This window comes from Protopterus annectens, chromosome 2.part0 (assembly GCF_019279795.1).
Source record: "Protopterus annectens isolate FY-2018-M chromosome 2.part0, PAN1.0, whole genome shotgun sequence".
NCBI lineage: Eukaryota > Metazoa > Chordata > Ceratodontiformes > Protopteridae > Protopterus > Protopterus annectens.
In genome coordinates this window covers 1,748,999,971-1,749,024,356 of record NC_056728.1, presented here as the reverse complement: position 1 = coordinate 1,749,024,356, position 24,386 = coordinate 1,748,999,971, and the positions used below count along the sequence as shown (strand labels likewise).

The 24,386-nt window shown below is 41.0% G+C and overlaps 1 protein-coding gene across 2 annotated transcripts in view; it reads right to left on the bottom strand.

The window, feature by feature from the left end:
- LOC122793603 (F-box only protein 6-like) overlaps positions 1 to 24,386 on the bottom strand; it is a 376,976-nt gene that overhangs the window by 228,295 nt on the left and 124,295 nt on the right. For both annotated transcript variants that reach the window (XM_044061777.1, XM_044061778.1), the window contains exon 3: positions 6,263 to 6,389. In XM_044061777.1, coding sequence (XP_043917712.1) covers positions 6,263 to 6,389 — 127 coding nt within the window. The remainder of the gene's footprint in view (positions 1 to 6,262; positions 6,390 to 24,386) is intronic.

Genomic DNA, 24,386 nt, shown 5'->3' with positions numbered 1-24,386 from the left:
GATAAGTTATATCCTTTGTACTGACCGTGGGTATGTGTCAGCCTGTAAAATCTGATGTTTGTACCGAAAATGTCCCACTTTGGCCATTTGAAAAGGTGGCAACCCTAATCAAGCCCCCTTCCACTTCAAGAGTCACCATATTCTGCTCTTCCTCCAACTGTGCATTTCAGGCCTACAAAACACTCCTGAGCCAAAACAAGCTCACCAGCTCTGCCAACATTCCTGTAGTTAATATAACCCTTAGTTCAGAATACCATGTCAATAAAAGTGAAATAACAGCACTTAAGCAATTAAATTACAAAGTCATCTAACCTCCATCCATCCATTCACAACCCCGTTTTCCCATTCTTGCATATTTACACAGGAATTCTGTTCATCTTTTTCTAATTAAAAATGCACATCTTAAATTACTGGTAGTATCCTCATGGAAGCCAAGTTACTACCACAGCTCCTCAATGGTTTTCCTAACACATTTCACAGAAATATTCATTCTAAGATGCTTGCACATACTGAATGTAAAACTTCAGTTCCTCACATGAATGAACTCATCCCTCTCTAGCTACCAATGTATAGTCATGTTACTGAAATTTTAAGATCCACTGTGGTATATCTCTAATTGGCTACACATTTACCTTACCAAGTCATACTGTAATTTTTATAAGCACTATCTTCTGTACCCTATTGTAAAGTTACATGCTATTGCACCTGGGTTGTGGCAGAAAAAGAGTCCTTGCACTCAGTCAACAAAATATGTATAAATAAACAAACCCACACTATGTCTGAAAAACTCATGGTTTAATATGCCCAATGATTTCAGCCGAAAAACGTATACTTTCCTAGACTGGTTCAAAGCTGTCTCCTAACTTTACTTTCATGCTGGTTAGTGCCATCTGGATTCATATGCTTTCCTTATACTGCCTCCTCTCTGCCACATACCTACCACCAGCTCGTCTAGGAAAACATCTGGTGTCTTTTGTGTCACTACATACAATGCTAAACAAATACTTATACCAAAATGCAATAAAAACTTCTTATACCAGGCAAGATAAATAAAGCAGAACCTGTGCTGAGTGCTTTTGTTCTTTATTTGTACCAAGAAATTCATCAGAAAAACAAATAACGAGGAAGGCAGCAGTGTAAGGCTGAATAAGTATTGTTTTGGAACCAAAAAAGCAACCAATTTGAAAAACAGTAAAAACTTTGTTTCAAACGAAAATAGCACCTCGCTACCCATGAGCTAAGTTTATCTAAGGTAATAAAACATCAAAGGCAATCAAAACGTAGTTAAGACAAATTCAAAATAACACACACAAATTTTGAAAAGCAGAGATCAAAGGCTGGAATGTGACTCAGGGGTTACCTGAACCAGCGTAGGGCACATTTGATGTTAAGTGTTTCATTAAGTCCTGGGAAGGACTCTGCATTTAAAAATAACTGCCATTTCAGTTTGTGCACTTCAATAAGAGTGTTAATGTCCCCGTAAAATATATCCACCTGCTCTAGCACTGGAAACCTAAACTGGAGAAACCCTGTGCAGTACAAACTATGTTTCCCTAACGCATTCTTCAAATCCCTGTTTCGTATAGTCACACAATGCTCCTTATCTTTTGCTACTGCACCTTTTAAGTTAATTTCCCCAGATATTTTGATTGCAATACTACTAATGTGGTGTATGAAGCGTTTTGTGACACTTGTAATGGCTTTTACATACGGAAAACTTCTCTGAAACGATTGAGTAGAATTAAGGAGCATTGTGCGGCTATACGATTTATTTATAGCTAAACATCAGACAATGAAATTAAATTATCCTAAAAAAAGCCTTACTAGTGACAAGGTTGCACAAGGATAGAAATCCAGCTTTTTGAAAGCTTGCAAAATTATGCTGTTACAGTATTACTGATAATTTGCAGCAAGTCTGGAAAACACAACAGTGACCATTGCTTTGGAAAAGGTCAACTAATACTCCATTTCCCAAAAAATGGCAATGTTAAAGAATGCTTAAATTATCAAAAATATGCACTAGTTTCACAAGCTAGCAAGGTAGTCCTTAAGATCCTGTGAGTTTGCCCACAGCAGTATATGAAACAAGAACTGCCAAATTTACAGGCTTATTTTAGTAGAGGCAGAAGCATGCGATAGCAAACTGACAGCATTCTGTGATAGTACAGAAAGCAAGGGAATTCCAAAACATTTACTCTACTTTATTGACTATTATAAAACTTTTGACTGTACAAGCTATAAACTGTGGCAAGTTCTTAGAATACGGATACCTGATCACCTTATTTCCCTCCTGAACAATCTGTATGGAGACCAAGAAGCAAGTTAGAATCAAATATATATAACTGATTGGTTGAAGACTTGTAATGAAGGGAAAAAATGAATATAAGTATTCCCTCTATTTATTTAAAATTAATATGCTGAATATATCATATAAATGCAGGTTAGGTGAATCATATGCTGGAATCAAAACTGCCAAAACAAATATTAACCAGAGCTATGTTGAAGATACCACTCCAAGGGCTGTAACTAATGAGGAATTGAACAGCCTGTTGATGAAGATAAAAGCTGAAAGCACAACAGCTGTCTTGCTGCTCAAAAATATTATGTCATTTAGCCCTACCCATTTTATCACAAACAGATGGAAAAGAAGTGCAGTGATATATTTTATTTTCCTGGGCTCAAAGATCTCTGCAGATGATGACTGAAGTCACCTCCATAGGTATCACAAGGGATAAGAAACTAAGAGTAATGCTACTCAACGCCAGAAGTCTAAACCTCAAGATGCACGCACTCGAAACTCTCCTTAGCATGGAGAACATCGGTATCTGTGCAGTAACAGAAACCTGGTTCAAGGATCCCAAGAGCACCCCAGCACTACCAGGTTATACCTCATACCATGCTTTTCGGCCCCAAAACTTGGACCGAACCACAAAAGGAGGGGGAGTATCAATATTCGTCAAAGATACCCACACCTCCAGGTTGGTGGCACAGCACGAAGCATCAGAGACTATCCATGTGCAACTAACTGTGGGTAAAACTGCCTTCCAGTTTATAGCCTGCTACAGACCACCCTCCCAAACACAGGAACCCCACTTGGCCTTCCTGAGAATACTAGAAAATATGAAGGTCTCTCCAAACACCATTATATTGGGCAACTTCAACTACCCAAACATAGACTGGGAGCATTACTCTAGCTCCAACACCCTAGCCCAAAGGTTCCTAAAATTTATAAACTCAAATGCTATGGAACAATTTGTTACCACTCCCACAAGAGGGGAAAACATACTGGACCTGATCATCACCAACATGGGGACACTATGCTCCAGACCAGAAGTGTATCCCTCACTGGTAAGATCAGACCATAAACTAATCTCACTGGATATTCACATCCCGACCCCACCCCCTGCCCAGAAAACCACAGTGAAAAACTTCTCTAAAGCAAATTTCACATGCCTCAAAACCGAGGCGAAATACTTCAAAGCCCCCGGGCCTGTGGAAAATACGGCCCAGACCGCAGAATCCTTTATAAATGCATTCTATGAACACCTTCAGGAATGCATGGATCATGCAATCCCAAATAAAACCAAGACCCAATCCTCCAAAGGCAGACGTCCTGTCTGGTGGACCCCAGCCATAAACAAACTATACAATAGAAGGAGGAAGCTACTACATGATAGAGCAAAATCCCAAAAAGGGAAGACATCTCTGATCAGTATTAGCAAAAAACTACGGGCACTCATAAAATCGTCTAAGGCCAGCTTCGAGAGAAAAATTGCACAGGACACTAAGGATAATCACAAGGCTTTCTTTAGTTATGTTAGGAACCTGGGTGGGAATTCCCAGATATGCTCAGAATTAGTCCAAAATGACAAAAAATACACCGAGCCCACAGACATTGCCAACATCCTAGCTGACGGGTTCAGTGCAAACTTCTCCCCCCTCTCCCCACCAAAAGGGCAAATATCTATCCCAACAGAGTGCTGCCCCCCTGACATCTCAGATGCTCTGGTAAGAGCCGCCCTCTCCAAAGCAAAAAACACAGCATCAATGGGACCAGATGGTGTCCCGGGCTGCGTCCTACATGAACTCCAAGAAGAGCTAAACCCAAACATAAAACTACTGTTCAGTCTTAGCCTTACTACAGGATATGTACCCAAAGAGTGGCATACAGCAACAGTGGTCCCTCTCCACAAAGGTGGTGCCTCAACGGATCCTGGAAACTATCGCCCCATAAGCCTGACTAGCTTGGTCTGCATAGCTATGGAAAGGATCATCATGGACCTCATAAATAAAGATATTGGGGACCTACAGACACTGGATCCTACCCAGTTTGGATTTGTTAAGAGCAGATCCTGCCTCTTAAACCTGGTAGATTTCTTTGAAACAGTCACCAAGGCCATTGACGAGGGGAAGGTGGTCCACACAGCCTACCTGGACCTCGCAAAAGCCTTCGATACAATACCCCACTCGGGCATTATAGATAAGCTCACCAGCTTAAATATAAACCCCTATGTCACTAGTTGGGTTGCAAACTGGCTCAAGGACAGAACCCACATGGTTAGAATTGCTGGAGCCATGCCAGACTCCAAACCAGTTACAAGTGGCGTCCCACAAGGCTCAGTCCTGGAACCTCTCTTGTTCGGTATATATTTCTCGGTACAGGCCAACACGGAAGGACTGTGGCTGACCAAGTTCGCAGATGACTGCAAACTGGGCGCCATAATCAACTCTCCAGCCGACACAAGCATCCTCCAAAAGGGCCTCATAGAAACAGACAACTGGTGCCAGAGCCATGGCCTCAAGCTAAACGCCAAAAAGTGTATAGTCATCCCCTTTGGCAAAAACAAAGTGCCCACAAATTACCACATAGGTGGTAATTCATTAAGTACAGAAGAAGTCATTAGGGACCTGGGGACCCAAGTTGATAGCAATCTCATTTGACAACCACGTGGCCAAAGTGGTTAGAAAACCATTTTATATAGCCCACCTAATCATGAAGGGATTCACATCTAAATCAGGGAGGTCATCGTACCTCTTTACTCATCCCTCATCAGGCCCATAATTGAGTACAATGCCCTTTTGGGATGTACCTTACCAGACACCTGCAGCAACAGGAAAGACCCCAAAAGTACCTCACCAAGAGGATCAAAGGGTTCAAACAGATGCCATATGCTGCCCGGTTAAAGAAACTCCAGCTCTACTCAGTGGCATACCGCCTGCTCAGAGGCGATCTGTGCCTGACGTATAAAGCCATGTCCAACCCGGAATTAATGGACATGCTGCACCTCAGAAAATCCAAATCCCATCGAGCTACGCTCGAGAGACTTGAACCTCAGCACTGAAATAAATAGGACATGCTGGAGGGACAGATTCATAACCCAGAGGCTCCCTTCACTCTGGAATAAAATCCCAGTCCAGGTTAGGCAGAGTACCACATTGACTCTCTTCAAGAGGAATCTTGATGAGTGGATGGGAGATCGTAGGTTTACCCCGGCTATCACTTCTGTGTCACTGTTAGACAGAGGCACAGTATACTAACCTCAAAAAAAGGCATAGCAAAATTAATTTAAAATGAGTGGCGAAAGCCAAACACACTCTGGCTAGGCTTATAAATGCCCTAGGGCAGATAGCCTAGTATGAACCTATGAACCTATGAAATTAAAAGATGCTTGCTTCTTGGAAGAAAAGCTATGGCAAATCTGGGTAAGACACGAGAGAGCAAAGACATTACACTGTCAACAAAGATCCACATAGTCAAAGCTATTACTTTCCCAGTATTAACACATGGCTATAATAACTGGAGATTTGGTAAGGCTGTGCACCACAAAATAACTGCACATGAACTGCATTACGAGAAAACTTTTGAGAATTCTGCAGACTGCAAGATCATTGAATCAGTCGATACTTAAAAAAAATGAACCCATACTGTTCCTGGATAGTCTGACAGTAAAATTAAAATTCAAACACTCTGGTCACATAATGCAAAAGTGAGATTCACTACAGAAGACACTAGCACTTGGAAAGATCAAGAGCAACGCAAGTAGGGTGCAGCAGATGCTACGACTGCAGACACCAATACTGAAGTAATAAATATGAATTTGTAAGAACATAAGGAAGCAGGTGATGACAGATAAGCCTGGTGTGCTAAGTCCTTGAAGTCACAAAGAGCTGTACTCAAAAACACACATCTTGGTATAGTACTTTCTGTTGTATCTGCTTTAAAGTATGTAATTCCTCATAAACCCAACATTTTCAAGCTTACCCAAATGATGTGACAAAATATTTGTTGACATGTTCTTCAGGATGAGGAGTTCCATGATCACCTGGCAGATCTTCTATTCTCCATTTGTCTCCTCCATTACTTATTATCTTCCACCCATCCAAGTTCTCTAAAGAAAAACAAGCAGGTTGATCCACTCATCTTCTTTTAACACAATGAGTCACAAAGACGGTATACACTTTTAAACAACATGTTCCAGAAAGTGGTGTTACAAGCAGGAACTAATTGTCAGCAGTAACAGAACTGGGATTTTTTAAAAACATTACGTTTTTCAGGTAGAAATTCATTGTCCAATAATGAATGCAGTTTCTACAGAGGTGATGAATATGACAGCACCTTCTGAAATTTCTGCCATACTTTTCCTAAGATTAAACAGAATTTCTTCTTAAAATATGTCAGCTCTGTAATTGTGACTGCACCATCTTTACAGCATCTACAATTTATTTTCTTTACTTTCACAGGCAGTGATCCAAGTGAAGTATACTTCATATCGTGCAATAGTAGGTTTTATAGTTTCTGAAAAAGTCTGCATTTCCAGGAGCTTTACAGTGCTCATTCATTTTATACATATAGATAACTTACTTAACAGTGCATAACAGGAAAATGGGAGCAGTTCATACAAGTTTATTAAAAGACCACTGCTTCTGTGATATTGATAACAGTAAACTGTCACAATTATAGTTAAGTCTTCAAAATATACTTTGCAGTATCTCTCTCTCCCGGTCTAGCATACATACACGCACACACACACACACATGCACACACGCACACACACACACACACACACACACACACACACACACACACACACACACACACACACACACACACACACACACGCATGCACACATACACACACACACATACACACACACACACACACACACACACACACACACACACATATGCACAGCATATGGAGATACGTAGAAGAATTCTCAACACTGTTTCCGAGATTTTTTCTACTTGAACAAACCTAACTTCAGTGTAGTACATCATTCAAGATGTGTGAGTGTATTCACTTATCTAGTCAATGTTATATTTTGAATTTTCCATACAGTGAGTAAAAGGTACCACATGTACATGTGCATTTTATGGCAGCACTTTATAACTGTATTGAAGAGGTACTGTGCCAATATATGAAGTATGTCTGTTCCCAAATCTAGTTCTAAAACACCAGTTCCATCATTAACTGAGGGAATGGGTCAGTTAGTTAATTTTCATTAAGTGCAAATGCTTGCTTTCCACAAATGCAGAAAGATGCTGCGAACTCGTCAGCAAGGGCAACACTTTGTGCACACAAAATAATCTCAGACTCTGGACAGAATGCATGTGTATTCACTTTGGAAATGCCAATGAACAGCAACAGCCCACTGGCATGAAGGAAAGGTAGTATGTTGTCACATGAGTCATGCCTAGGAGCTGGTGCGGGATAAGGAACAACAGGCAGCACCAACTTGTGGCTACTTGATCCTGTTAATCTGGAAGGAAAGATTCTGGTAGTTCCTAAATAATGAATGATACCTGTAGACTCTGCTACAAGGTGCAGGGAGCAACTATGGACACACTTTTTGCCTTAAGTAAATTTGTTAGTGAAGTGATAGAAGGAAATGAATATACAGACAATATAAAAATCAAAACTGGCATCATCATCAAAGAGAAATATCATACTGTGAGGCAGAGAGTCTTTAACAGAGTATATAACTGGACCAAAGAATAAATTAAGTTTACATTTGGAAAGAAAAACATCTACAATGACTGTAGTAAGTTAGAAGAGGGATAAAGTTCTACTTGGGTGGTAATTATATTACGGAGGCTGAGGAGTAATGATTTAGGGGTAGCAGAAGATACAGAACTGAAGTTCAGGACTTAGATACACCAAAATGCCTGTAGAGCAAATCATAAAACAAAGGCACCACTTAGATTTACCACACTATCAGTAAATAATATTTTTTTGTTACACTACTCTAGTATGGCCCTTTTTAGAATATGGTGACACTATATGGTACCCCTTTATCAAGAAATTGAGTAATAAATAGTTGGGGATGCAAAGATTTTTACTAGACGAGCTCTTTTCCTTACTTTACAGAAGACTAAGAGGTGATCTCAACTTGACATAAAGAGTACTGAGGGACACATTCTGTGCTAGAATGTACATGGCATAAAAAGGCACATCAAGGAAGAACATTAGAGAAAAAGACAGCAAAGTATAGCCAACTTTAGAACATCTGCAGTGAAAACATGGCACAAAGAATAATTAAGGAATGGAATAATCTGCCAATTTACATCTTTCAAGCACCCACAGAGAAGAACTTTCACGTTTTTATTGATAACGATATGCATCATGATATATGTTTTTTGAGTAGGTACAAAGTGAAACCTTTTGAGGCTTCACAATTTAGCTTTATGACATATGGTAGGATAAATGAGTTCTTCTATGTGGCAGAATGTAAACATATTAGTTCTGACAAAATAATGGAATAATATCATTAGAGATTTATTTGAATCCCAGTTCCAAATAGTGCAAACATACCAACAATATTTAGCTAAAACACTACCAGAAAAATTTAAAGTCTTTAAATCTTTGAGAGTTAAAAATAACTGTTCTGGTGTGTCAGTATATGCATGTGTATATTATATCTGCTGTGTGTGTGTGTGTGTGTGTGTGTGTGTGTGTGTGTGTGTGTGTGTGTGTGTGTGTGTGTGTGTGTGTGTGTTTGTGAGACTGTGTGTATGCATGAGCAAGAACATGGAGTAAACATGAAAATAAATAAATAATTAAGCTTGCATTCTTATGGCATATTCTATTGTCAGTAAATTGTGATAAATCTGGAAACTAAAAGCAAAGAAACAGTATCAGATGGAGAATACCACTGGGGGTATCATTATAAAACAATGGAGTATTATAAAGGCTGATTCAAACTACTGAGCTACAGCTTCCAACATAATTTATTTGACCTTTTAACGGATAAAATTTGGATGACATGCTGAGGCAATTATAAAAACATGCCAGGATAAGTTGGCATCGTTTTTCTTCTAATGTGCTCCCATAACATTACAAATATGGGGTTACCCAAGAGTAGGTTCACACTCAACATCTACCAGCATAGCTTTTTCTGGGACAGGACAAATCAGCTCCAAAACGTAGCCAAAAGTCACCATGTCTAAAAACTAATGGTCCTTTACAATTGTTCTACAAGCTGGGGTAAACTCAGACAACCATTGGGCAGCCCCAGACAAGAGTCAGACCTGCTCTGAGATGGCCAAGGAATGTCATTCTCTTGGCCAGATTTACCATCCTCAGAGGGAGCAACACTATGTGATACTTAAGAACCTTCCCTGGACATAGAGGAGGCCTCTTCCTCTTTTGATGATAGACAGGAATAAAACAATATGGGGTGGTTGTTATAAAAGAAATGGAGAAGAGTAGCATGCAGGCCTTCTGACAAGATAAGGACCACTTTCCTCCCCAAGAAGGGTATCAGTACCTATTATTGCAAGAATTCCATTTCAGAAAACTGAAAAAATTTAAAATTCACTTAATGAAATAAACTAAAAATGAAAAAAAAAAGGCTCTGAGTATCCTAGGAAACTGTACCCCCATATGCTCCAGATTTAAATATACTAACTTCAAGGTTATACAGCCTCAGAGAAAAAGGAAATACTCAGTTTAGTAAATAAAATGACTTTCCAAATTTCTTCAATGTTTAGTCTAGTTGATGCTTGCCTGTTTATAGAACCAATGACTCAAAGATTTTAAATTCAAAGATATGCCTTATAACATTTACATGTTCATCAAATATCCCAACATCTGAATGTAGATCTTTTGGAGGCTATCAACAGGTTCTGAGCATCTGTATAAAGAGTACACCCCCCAAGAAATGGATGACCAGTTTATATTCCTGAGAGAATATAACAGACACACACACACACACACACACATACACACACACACACATACACTCATGCACCAAAACAGTTCTTTTTAACACTCAAAGATTTTAAAAAATTTAATTTTTTCCAGCAGTGTTTTTAGATAAATATTGTTGGTATGTGTGCACTACAGCTTGGAACTGGGATCAAAATAATATCAGATTATATTATTCCATCATTTTTTCCAGAACTAATATATTTGCATTCTGCTACATAGAAGAACTCAACATATAGATCACTGTTTCAGTAGCTTAAACTATTTGGCTCCTTCCCCTTGACACTGGCAAGCTTTCAAAGCTTTTGGGCATTTCTGACACACACTGTCAGGAACTCGAGATGGGCTCTATAAAAAGACATGAACGTGAATCTCTACTGAGCTTTTTTGACACTGAAGAGTGCTTCTAAGGCGGGCCCCTTTGAGCTTTCTGTCAGCAAATGATCTTTCAATATTGGGCATACAAGTTCACTGTTGGGAAAACCTTCAACTAAAAATAATTTTATGAGGAAAATTTGTGTTTTTCTGGTTGATTTATTGTATTTAGCTAGGAAAGTTATTGTTGTGAGGAATGTCATTTAATTTCTAAGGGAAATGAAGTGTAAATGCTTTTGAGAATTTCCTGTGTGGAAATATTTAATTTTTAAGTAAAATTTTAGTCAGAACTTCAATGCTTAAATGTGGTTTTGGAGTAAGATGCTGAACTTGAGGTGGAATGTCAATACTTACCTCAGAATCACTTATTCTCTATTTTTTTACAGACTCCTTCAGGCTCCTGTATCTGTTTTCAAGGATTCTTTCTCTGCTTACCAATGGAACAGCTTCTGGTCTCTTTGGTTTTACCTTCCCCTGTCTGCAGTAAGAAAACATTCTCAAGGAGTCTTTGGGTATCTAACTGACTCATACTTTGCCTCAGCCACTGGTGCCTCTGCTATGTCCATTTCTTTGTTCCTCATACTGCTCATCTTTTTTCCCACGGCCCTTTTGGTGTAGCATATGCACCTACCAAAGACCAGGGGATAGCCAAGTACTCTATGGCTGTAAGGATGCCTTTGGCAGGCAAGGGAAAGATACTCTTGCTAGTTTCAAGAGAAGGGGCAGACAAGGTCCTTTTTTTAGCTGGGATAGGGAACTTGCATTTGAGACTAGTATGCCTGATAAGAGACAGCCTTTTTCCAGGGCACCCCAGTAAACTTGAACATAGTGAGAAAGAGCTCCTTATTGAAATGTTGGCACTTGTAATGCTGAGTGCTGACAGACCCAAAGATAAAGCTTGAAATTCCAGGGGAACAGTGAATCTGGAACATTGCTCTTCTCCTTTAAACTTTTTTTTTTTTGCAATAAGGCAAGCCCCACTGCACCCCCCTGATTTGGAGGGCAAGCCCCCCCACATACACCCAAAAAACATACAAACTCTGATGTCACCATACCCTGGAGAAAAGGGAATAGTCTGAGAAATGTCCATCTCAGATTTAGTATATGTATGTCCTTTTTTCCTGCCATTCAGTCTAAGTGTTTCAAGACACGATCTACCAGGTCAAGCCATTTCAAATTGCTACTGTGAGAAAGCTTTCTAGTTTTGTGTTACTATTTCCATGCACATGGAAGACTTAATAGGATTTGTGAAGGATCTCATTAGTGGTTCTTCCTTGCCTTCTGTTTCTTCATGCAAGAAAAGGAAAACAGCTCCCTCTATTTTTGATGTGGGTTTTCAATAAAAAGAACAGGCATTACAGGATGATGGATAAGCCCCATAAATTTCTTCACAACCTGAGTTTTCTGATTCTGAGGAAAGTATGGTTTCAGATTTCCATCCTGAAGATTTATCATTTTTTGAACCTTTATTTAAAACCATTTTTTTTAAATGGCAGCAGAACATAATTCCTGTAGCAGACAAAATGTAGTATGAATTGTTACAACTGGAAATACTAATTTCTGCAGCTATTCCTCCTCTGCTGCCTGCTTTAGAGAATATTTTTCTCACTGCTTTTATCTTACCTAATAGTCAACTTCCTGCTTCTAGGAAGTCTGATAGTTATACAAGTACCACAGACTCATAAGCATTTGTCTTCTAATCTAAGAGCAGACTCCACTGCAATTTTTCTTCAAAATCTGCAAAACAGATCATAGCTGCTAATCTCATTCTCCTAACAAAAATGGGAAATACTGGATAAGTTGGGGAAAAAATGTACTCCTCTAATACTTTATCACTGATGATTTTAAACTGTCCAGCTCATATGTTAAAGAGTTTGCTTTTACCATTTGAACTCAGAGGTGATCTCTGCCTGACATACAAGGCCATGTCTAACCCAGAATTGATGGACATGCTTCACCTAAAGAAAATCTTATCCCCTCGTGCCACACGCTCTAGGGATATAAACCTCACCACAACAACAAATAGGACGTGCTGGAGGGATAGATTCCTGTCCCAGAGACTTCCCATGCTTTGGAACAAGATTTCAATCTACATTAGGCTGAGCTCCTCGCTAGCACTCTTCCAGAGAAACCTTGACGAGTGGATGGGAAACAGAAGGTTTACCCCGGGGATCACTTCAGTGGCTCTGCAGGCCAGTTACTTTACATTTAAGAAGGTTTTGGTGGTCTGCACTCTTGTAGACAAACCCTTGTCAAAATCCTCTCTCCATAAGTCCGCCCAGGTATTCGGAACACTATGACTGGGCAATTCCCATCAGTTTCTCCTGCCAGCCTGGTTGACATGGGCATACTGAGACAGTGTAGCAATTGCCTCATGTTTACTGACAACCCTCTTCTTCTAGCAAATAATTCTTCTAATTGTGAGAAATGCATGTACATCAGTAACCTGGAATCCATGCTCTCTTGCACCACAGCCAGTACTCCTGACAAGGAGGAGATTGCGAGCACAAACACCACACCATCCACATCACATAGCCAAGCACGACACACACCAACCTATGTAGAGGTCCTCAATAAAAACTTACCTAAACAGCAGAGACCTCCAAAACAAGCTCACAAACATTCCACACACAACACCAAATACATCACACACAGCAGACAACATACCAGTGTCTCACAAACACAGCTCATAAGACAAAACAATAAACCATAACAGCCCACAAGGCATAACAATAAACCAAACATACTAGTCATTGGCGACTCAGTTGTGAGACACACTGATTCTCCCCTTACCAGGCTTGACAAGAACCTCACTGTCAGTGGTTTGTCTGGTGCCAGAATCCGCCACATCACACACGCACTTAAGTCTCTCCACAGCAAGTGCAAGTTTCACTCTGTCATTGTCCATGTTGGTGTAAATGACTTGAGACGTACCTCCATGGACTATATGACGAGAGACATGACTTAGCTCTCAGAGTATGTGTCCCAGGCAGGTATGACCCTAGCCCTAAGCATCATCCTACTTTCAACAAGAATGTTACCAAAATACCAACAAAAAATAATTGACTTCAACATTTGGCTTAGTTTCTGGTGTCATTCCAAGGGGATCCAGTATCTGTCTGCTTGGGATGACATGGTTGACTGGCCTCGATGCTTTGCCAGAGATGGTCTCCATCTGTCACCACTGGGATTCCGGATCCAGGCCAAGGCTCTCTCCTCCCCCCACTGCGCCTTTTTTAGGCAATGTTCCAAAGACAAATCTTCCAAAATAAAAGAGCTGTCAAAAAGCAAATCGAAGGTCATGTTGCTTAACACTAGGAGCCTTAACCTGAAAATGCACTCACTGGAGGCTCTCTTTGCACTGGAAGATGCCTATGTCTGTGTGGTCAAGGAAACTTGGTCCAGGGCTGCGGAGACCACCCCTCCCTTACCAGGCTATACCTCATTCCAGACATTCTGACCCCAAAATGAGGTCAGGAAGACTAAGGGTGGTGGAGTCTCTATCTTCATTAAGGACAGGCACACCTCCAGACTGGTTTGCCAGCATGATACACTGGAACTACTCCAGGTGCAACAAGTTGGCAAGACATCCATCCAAGTTACAGCCAGCTATAGACCGCCCTCCATGACTCAGGACACCCACTCCTCTTACCTGGATCTACTTGACTCCATCAAGGTACCCCCTAACATCCTGATCCTTGGTGACTTCAACTACCCCACCATAGACTGTGTGAACTATTCCTGCACTAATGCACTCACTCAATGATTCCTTGACTTCATCAATTCTAATGCACTAGACCAGCTTGTCTCATCGCCCACAAGGGGAGATTTCTGGACTTGGTTCTCACCAACATAAGTGACTGCTGCACCACTCCCATAGTATGTTCTTCCCTGGTGAGATCAGATCATCGGACTGTCTCGTTTGAAGTTTCTATCCCACCCAACCCCCATCCCCCAGTCGCAATCAAACTAAAAACCTCCTACTGGAGGGTATCTGTAGCTTCATACCACTGCTCCCCTCAGAGGATGCAAACAACTATGCATCCTTTGAGGGGAGCTGTGGTGTGAAGCTACAGATACCCACAAAGGATGCAGACAACTATGCTGAACAGTACACCAATGGAGTATACAAACACCTGTACAACTGCAAGGATTCAGCCATACCCAACAGAACTAAAACCTACTCCTCAAGGAAACATCCTATCAACAGACTTTACAACAAAAGGAAGAAACTGTTGTCCAAGGGCAAAAATGAACAAATTCCAAATTGGAAAAACTCCCTCCTTAGCCTCAACATACAAATTAGATCACTAGTGAAAACCTCCAAGGCCAATTATGAATTGAAACTAGCCTCCAAAACAAAGGGAAAGCACAAAGCCTTCTTCAGTTACATCAGGAACCTTCATGGCAAAGCCCGGGTCTGTTCCGAATTAGTACTTAACAGTATCACCTACACTGATCCTGTTGACTTAGCCAACCTGTTAGCAGATAGGTTCAGTGCAAAATTTACCCCCCTATCCCCCCCAAAAGGCCCTTTCAAAATTCCCAATACTTGTCCCATGTTAAAGGCCCTATCCAAGGGAAAACACACAGCTTACATGGGACCTGATAGTGTCCCAGGCTGTATTCTGCACCATCTCCAGCAAGAACTGGCTTCGCCATTGAGCACCCTATTCAACTACAGCCTACGTACAGGCTTCATTACAGCAGAATGGAGAACTGCCATTGTCATCCCCTTGCACAAAGGTGGTGCCACTACTGACCCTGGAAACTATTGCGCCATTACCTTGACAAGTCTGATCTGTAAAGCCATGCAGTGTATTATTATGGATCTCATAAACAAGGACTCAGGCAATCTGCAAGCACTTGACTTCACCCAGTTCAGATTTGTCAAGGGCAGATCTTGCCTGCTGAACCTGCTTGACTTCTTTCAGACTGTCACCAAGGCCCTTGATGAAGCAAAGTCAGTACATACACCTTACCTTGACTTGGCCAAGGACTTTGACACAATTGTCCATCCGGGCATCATCGAAAAGCTAACACAACTTGGCGTAAATCTCCATCTCATCAGGTGGGTGGCCAACTGGCTCACTGACAGGACCCTGAAGGTCAAAACAGGCACCTCCACCATCAACAGCATACCTGTCACTAGTGGAGTTCCCCAGGGATTTGTCCTGGGTCCCCTATTGTTTGGCATGTGCTTCTCAGAAGTCCAGGCAAAGACTACAGGCCTGTGGCTGACCAGGTTTGTGGATGACTGTAAATTGGGTGCTGTCATTGACTCCCCAAAATGATGTTATCATACTGCAAGAGGGTCTCACAGCAACTAATGACTGGTGCCAAAGTCATGGCTTCAAGCTAAATGCAAAAAATGTATCATCATACCATTCAGCAAAAACATGGCCCCTACTGATTAGCACATCAACTGCAACCCCCTAAACACACATGTGGTGAGAGACCTGGGTACTCAGGTTCATAACAATCTCACATTCGACCATCATATAGTGGCAGTAGTCAAAAAAGCCTTTTACTTGGTTCATCTCATAAGTAAAGGGATCGCATCCAGAAAAAAGGAGGTTATTACCTCTCTATACTCCTTCCTCATTAGACAAATAATCGAGTATAATGCCCCATTTGGTATGTACCTCTCCAAACATCTGCACAAAGAGAATCCATGGCCTCCAACACCTGTCCTATGCATGCAGACAGGCTCAAATCACTATCACTCTACTCGGTATCGTATAGGTTGCTCAGAGGTGATCTGTGCCTCGCCTACACGGCAATCTCAGACCCTGCCCTACTAGAGATGCTCCACATCTGTAAGTCTAACTCCTTGTGCATTACACACTTGAAAGGCCTGAATCTAATATGTGACATCAAAAAAACCTGCAGGAGAGACAGGTTTGTCTCCCACAGGCTACGCCATCTCTGGAATAGACTTCCCACAGACGTCAAACAGAGTACCTCACTGGCCCTCTTCAAGCTTAACCTTGTTACTGGATGGGAAACCACAAATTTGTCCCAGGGGTTACACCTGTGTCCCTCATTGACAGGGGTGACAGGTGCTGACTGAGGTTGCTTTTTGGGGATAAACTCTTGGCTATGCCTGTAAGGGCCCCAGAGACATTAGACTAGTAACCTCCTATGATTATATGATCCTATGCAAACGTAATTACTTAACCTTCCTTCTTCTGAGAGAAAGCAAATCCTTTGAATGTCTCTATTTCATCTGCTTTTCAAGTTTCTAAGTATGTTTTAAAGTGTGCTTATGATGCTGCTGATTCTTCCACTGGAGCTGATGTATCTGGAGAAGTACTGAGAAGATTGGCTTGGGTTCATTTTCAGAATATGCCTGAAGATGTAAAATATATGTGTGATGAAAGGGGAAAGTTGATTCAATGAATTACTCAGATTTTCAACACTCCTTTTTTAAGACAAATAAATATTTCCCCTCCTTCTACTCACCCCCCCCCCTTCAATAAGCAAATTAAGTGGCTAGGTGCCAATAAACAGGATTTTAAAAAACAATGGCAAAGAGGGTCCAAAACGAAAGGAAAGGCCTCCACAAATCAAGGGCAGTCCTCCTAGTCAGCATGACTATTTGTGTTTAGACTTCCCCTCCATACCTCTCAATTTTTTAACACAAGAAATCTGGACAAAGCCTAAAATAATTGGGGGAGACAAAGGCCCAAAAATAGGGACAGATTTTAAATATTGCTTTTATAAACTTAGAAAGTTGTTAGAATAATAGAATTTGTGTTAGCATATATTTTATGAAGGATATAAAGTTTGAAACAAATATACAGCATTATTTAGTGACTTCAATCTTCAGTGATTTGCCAGAAAATCACAAATGTTATGAGGAACAGACCAAAAATATGAAGCAAAAATCTGGACATTCTGTGAAAATGTGGACAGTTGAGAGGTATGTTCACCTCCTCTTTCCACTCTGGAAACCTGTCCATATGCTAGAGACTTCATCTTCATTTGGTGCCAGATTTTGACACAAAAGTGGGTTTTAAATACAATTTAGCAAGGGTACACACTTAGCAATGGGAATTTAACCCCCTGTTCCAGGGGATTCCTCGTTGCCCTGTGCAACAACTCTCCTTGTTTCCTCCCATCCTGTATCAGACGCTTGCTCAAGAGGTTATGCAACCAGATCCCCCTGTCAGACAGGCAACGTTTTTTTATAAAAGGATGTTTCTGGTATTAAAGAAAGAAAGTTCCTTGGGGCCTTTGCTAGACCTTTCCATTCTAAATCTTTTTGTCAAGATTTCAAAATTCAGAATACTTTCCTTTCATTACCTTTGATCCCTTCTCTAGCTTTCATGGTTAAAGATACACTTAAAGGATGTTCATCATTACATTTCCATTGCTAAACTCTTCAAATGTGTTTTTTTTTTAAGATTTTCTGTGTCTGGCTAACATTATCAGTTCTGTATTACCTTCTGGACTTTCCACCATACCAAAGGTATTAAGAAAGTGTCTAACTCCAGTAAATGATTACTGTTGACTTTGAGGAATTCACATTTTTAAGTATTTGAATGATTACCTTATCTCTGCAGACTCTTTCTCCAGTTGCCAAGAGTCTTTAGCAACTGTTCACAATCTCTAACTCAGTCTACGTTTTCAAATCAGTTTATAAAAATATTCACTAATCCCTTTTTGTAGAATGGTATTCCTGGGATGTTTGATGGATTCTGCCCTGAGAAGAGTCTTTCTTCCTCCAGATAAAATACAGATGTTTCAGCAGTCCTTCCTGATTTTCTCCTCTCAAATCCTTGTATCTGTAAGGGACATTCTCAGGGTGTGAGGTGCATGGCATTGATGATTCTCATGCTTCCCCTACCCAGACCCCAGACGAGAAAGATTCAGTAGTACCCCAGGACAGTCTGGACTCAGCATCTCCACCTTTTATCTTTTCAGATCTCTGTTTTGTGATTTGTAAAAAGGATGACTCTTTGGTGGGTAGACCATATCTCTTGCAAGCCCGGTCTCCTATTCTGTCTTCAGACCCCTCTCCAGTCTGTCACTACAGATGCTTCAGACCTGATGTGGGGTGTAGTCCCCAAAGGGGAGAAAGTACAAGGTCTGTGGAACTCTCACGACAGAGAAGCGCATCAATGTCAGACAGATTTCAGGACAGATCAATGCTTTGAAAGTCCTAAATAGTTTGTGATCCCCAGGAACACTGCATATTTAAAAAGACAACACCACAGGGATCTGGTACATAAACAATAGGAGAGTATCAGATTGTCCGTAATTTGCAGACTTGCTGTGACTACTTAGCAGAATGCAACTCAGCTCAATTTGTCTCTTAAAACTTCATTGTATCAGAGCAAAACCTGATTGCAGACAAGATAAGTAGAATCACGACAGACCCTGCAAATGGAAACATCATCCTATGGTCTTCCAAGAATTGATCTAATTAGATCTGTTTGTCTCCTCTCAGAGCAGACAACTAAAGAAATTTGCTCTCCTTACAAAAGGCCAGGAAGACAGATGACATCTTATTCCCATGGCTGGGAATGTTCCTCTATGCTTTTCCACCCATTCCATTGAAATCCAAGTTTCTTCTAAAGATTCAGAAGTACTCTCCAAAATGTGAGGTGGTGACTCCCTTTTGGCCCAAGGAACAGCCTCTCTCCCTTCACTTCAATCTGACCAAGGGCAATCACCACAGACTTCCCCACATACCCGTTTTGCTTACACAACACAGTGTTTGTGTTCAGTACTCCCCAACCTGACATCTCTCCAACTCACTGCCTGGATGATAGAATTTTGATACCATTTAGGCACATTTTGTTTTCTGAGGAAGTGCAGCAGGTACTAAAGGAAGCAAGAAAAAAAAATGCTTTTAGAAAATTATTTTCTTCTCTCAGTTTATAAACCCAAAAGGAATACTGGCAAACTACTTTACAAACACTCTGTCTCACAAAATTGGTACACACTCCCTCTCCATATTAGATCCAACCTTTCCTTTCCCTGTTTTAAAAAGGAGCTTAAATCCCACCTACTAAACTTGAAATTATGCCATTGCATTGACCACACAGTCTTAGTCTCTCCCACTGTGTAACCTGTTACATATCCTAACTTTCTTTCTTTGTTGGTAACTTCTGCTTAAACTAATCTCCTAAACCCTCAGCTCTGTTACTATAGCCCTACTATAGCCCCCTCCCATTCTCCACACTATCCCCCCCACTTCCTATCAATGTCTATACGTTTTCCTTCTTTTGAACAAAGATTATCTTTTTGTTTTTACTCTCATACGTAGTAAATTTTAGTCCACTACTATCAGTGCAACCCTTAATGTTCATAATTTTTTTCTTTTGGTTTTTCTCTTTATAATTATTTTCGTATTTGCAGTGTAGTTTTTAATAGTTTTTGTCCTGTATGTTTAGCTTTGCTTATGTTTGCTGGGGCTCTTTCCCCTTGGGTCTCCACTTAAAATGGGTTGCTTACTATCAATGCAATGCAAATAGATATTATACAATTCCTCCTCTAAAACGTGCACGCTGATTGGCCAGCCCAACCAGCGTGCCCGTTGTAAATCCCTCAATATACTAACGGACTTTTTCCGTTAGTATAAAACACTGTCTCGTTATGTTAAAAGCGTTTAACATAGCGACACAGGTTTAAAAAAAGCAACGCAGATCTCCGTTGCTTTTTTTAAAGCTGTCTCGCTATGTTAAACTCCTTTAACATAGCGACACAGTGTGTAAAAAGCAACGGAGATCTTGCGATCTCCGTTGCTTTAAACCTCGCTATGTTAAATGAGTTTAACATAGCGAGACAGCTAAATAAGCAACGGAGATCTCCGTTGCTTATTTTAAACTGTCTCGCTATGTTAAACCCATTTAACATAGCGAGATAGAAAGCAACGGAGATCTTGCGTTCTCCGTTGCTTTTGCCCACAACTCTGGTGTACTGCGAGGCATGCGCAGTACATCAGAACTGCCATGAACACCAGACAGCTGCGGAAGGGCAGCAAAGAGGCGATATACAATGCCATTATTTAAGAAAAGTAATTATTTCTTTTCTTAAATAATGTCATTGTATAATAGCAATAACCCACTTCTGGGTGTGGGTAATGCTGGATTTACCCACGGTTGTCTTTGTGGGTAAATCCAGCATTACCCACACCCAGGCGTGGGTTATTGCTATAATAACCTTTTCTTTTTTACAATTATTTTGTATTCTGATTGTTATTTAATATTTGTATATTGTCACTTTATTTTTACTTATGTTTTCTGGGGCTTTTCCCCTCGGGTCTCTACTGAAAATGACTTTGTTTGCAAACTCAGTCAAAACTGGTTAAAAATGTGAAATAAATAAATAATTTATGTGCAAGTGGAAATGAGTTTCTAGTTGGTGGCTGTCTAAGGGCCAAGACCATCTTCAGGCCTGTCTGCCTCTGGTTCTTGGTTATTTGTGTGAGTTGCTGTCCTCCAGACTTTCTTATTCCTGTATAGCAAGGTTCACTTGTTAACAAATTTTGCTTGTCTACCCCTAGAACCACCTCTTTCTAACCTTTTTCCTTGGGATCTTAACTTTGTGCTTCAAAAGCTTACTCTCTATCATTTTGACACAGCTCAGTGGGCTGAATACAGGATTTCAACATAGAAGACTATTTTAGCCATTGCTCTGACTTCTGCAAGGAGAGTATCTCAGTTACAAGCAGGCATGGTGAGTCAAATTTACCTCATTTTTCATATGGACAAGGACTAAGTTTCTCTGAGAAATAATCCTTCTTTTATGCCTATTATTACTTGCCCTGTCTTTTTACCCTGAACCCAAGAGCCAAACAATTTCTGAAGGTATTCATGCTTTGCCTTTTAATGAGCTCCTCTTGATATCTTGACAGACATTGTAACTGAATGGCAAACAAAACCTTTGAAAGCTGACTGGAGGCAAGGGAAGGACCCAAATAGCTTAGACCACTGCAACAGTGAACTATTAGAATAACTCCTGTTATGGTAGGTTTACTTACACAACTGTACTTTCCACACCATCCTGCACAGGCAGACATCTGAGACAGATGATATTAAGAGATGAGGGCCCCATGCCCCCAAATGACAAAAAGAGTAAACTCTTGTCACACCATTCCAGAGCTTGACAGTCCTTTTCAGGTGGAAAAGTGGCAAAATGTTGTGGCCTCTGGTACTCAATCTACACAAGACAAAAAAGGATCAGAAAGGAATCAGAACTATGATGCTTAATGGTTTAGTCTGCCTAGTCAGGCAGAGGTTTATAATCAGTATTGGCAATTTTTGGGGAATGACAAGAGTACAGTCATGCTACTTCCAGGGTCCAGTGACTGCATCCTGAAGGACTGGTTCCAAGGGTGGTATAACCCAAGGCTCCTCAGATTCTTCCTCCAGATTCTCTACCAAGATATGTTTGGGTGACTGAACAGGTGATCAAGGGAAATCCAAGCTGTTCCTCATATGCCTAAGGGCATCTCTGAAGGAGGTATCATCTCGTGGTGAGGGTGGACTCGTGATATTTGCACATCTCAGACAGTGATCTCAAGATTCCCTGAATCCTCACATGACAAAGAGACCAAGGGAATACCACTACTCTCACCCATGAGTGTGTTACAGATTGATATCAAGCCATGAGGGATCAAGAACTGACTCTGGCCTGAGAGCTACTTAAACAAATTGCAGGGTGGGAGGAAGCCTGTACATGGGCTGGAATGGCCTTTAGAATGGATTTCCTCATGATACTCTTCCATATTCACAGTTATCAGATATAAAACCCTTAGTTCTGGTTGAGGTCCTTAGAAGTGATCTTTGGCATAGAAAGATCAGATAGGTCAGATCTCCAAGATGGCTGCACATGGAGTAACAGCTTAACTTCAGCTCTCCCAGTGCGAAAACAGAAACTCAGAAGAGAGAGTCAGTAAACTCATATTTCTGGCTAAATTTCAGTAACTAGCTAGTAAGTACACTGTCTGGATGCCAGCAAAAAAGAAATTCAGAGAACCTGAAAGAAAATCAATCAGAAAAGGTGAAGAAAAAACACTGATTGGGAAGAATTCTGCAACTGTTCAGCAAAAAGCAGTACAAGCTCCAGCTTTGGTGCAAGATAAGACTTACAGTAACCTAGAGGGAAAATAAGTCAAATGTACTCAGAGCTGATCAAAATAAATGAAACACTGAAGGAGCAGGGGCGGCTCGTGGCATAGGGCTGCCGGACTGCAGCCCCCTCAAAAATGAAAAAAGAAAGAAAGAAAAATGAAAAATAAAAAAAATTATTTTTTCAAAATTCGCGGACTTCAAGGCATGATAGACCGAGTCCCGACTACTGTCGGTCTGCGCATGCTCAAGGCAGTCCGGCCGTCCCCATAGGGGGACACAAGGAGACGTCTGTGCACTTTTACAGTGCACAGACCCGCCAGGATTATGGGTCGCGTCCGGACTGCAAGAGGAGCAGCAGGGAGCAGGGACTCGGGATAGAGCATTAGGGATCTCGTCGGCGTCGGGATGGAGCATTGGGATCTCGCGGGTCTTCAGTATTGCGCGGGAAGGATGTACGTTAGCTGGATGTATTCAGGTAAGGTGCCTTCTAATTTACAATGTTTATTTGTGTGTGTATGGTGCTTGTGCTTTACTGGAGTTTGTGTATGGTGCTTGTGCTTTACTGGAGTTTGTGTATGGTGCTTGTGCTTTACTGGAGTTTGTGTATGGTGCTTGTGCTTTACTGGAGTTTGTGTATGGTGCTTGTGCTTTACTGGAGTGAGAGTGTGTGTGTGTGTGTGTGTGTGTGTGTGTGTGTGTGTGTGTGTGTGTGTGTGTATGCCCCAGGTGCTTATGGTGGTGTGGTAGGGAATGCCTCAGGCTTGAACCCTGTACCCTGTATGCAGGTGTTAAAGACTTGAGTTCCCTACCCACTACCATTTGTAAAAAAATTTCAGATTTTTGCCTCATATTCGATCTGATCTGTTCCTCATAATATCTGTGGTTTGTAAATGTTGCAATGCTTGATATTTGATGGTGTAGTAGTAGCATTGTTGCCTCACAGCTGCAGGTTCTTGGGTTTGATTCTTGGCTGGGGTTCCTTCTTTGTGGGGTCTGTATCTTCTCCCTGTGTTTGTGTGGGTTTGCTTTTGTGTCCTCCCATGTTACAAAGACATGTCTGCATTATTTCTTCCTGGGCCTGTGCTGAAAATTGTTTATTTGTTCCAAGTCAGACTGTCCTGATTAAAAAATGTTAAATAAAATTGACAGGCATTTGAATTTCAGACTTAAGGGTTTCTGAATGTTTAATTCCTTGCGTATTTGATGGTGCAGTGGTAGTATTGTTGCCTCACAGCTATAGGTTTTCTGGTTTGATTCTTGGTTGGGGTGGCTTCTGTGTGGACTCTGTATCTCCTCCATGTGTTTGTGTGGATTTGCTCTGGTGCCCTGCCATTTTACAAAGACGTGTCTGCAGTTTTAATCCCTGCTGAAAATTGGTTTTGTTCTGTCCGCAGTAAAATTGACAAGCATTTGAATTTCAGACTTCAGGTTTCTGAATGTTTAATTCCTTGCATAACTGATGGTGCGGTGGTAGTATTGTTGCCTCACAGCTATAGGTTTTCTGGTTTGATTCTTGGTTGGGGTGGCTTCTGTTTGGAGTCTGCATCTCCTGCCTGTGTTTGTGTGGATTTGCTCTGGTGCCCTGCCATTTTACAAAGATGTGTCTGCAGTTTTAATCCCTGCCTCTGCTGAAAATTGTTTTTGTTCTGTCCGCAGTAAAATTGACAGGCATTTGAATTTCAGACTTCAGGTTTCTGAATGTTTAATTCCTTGTATA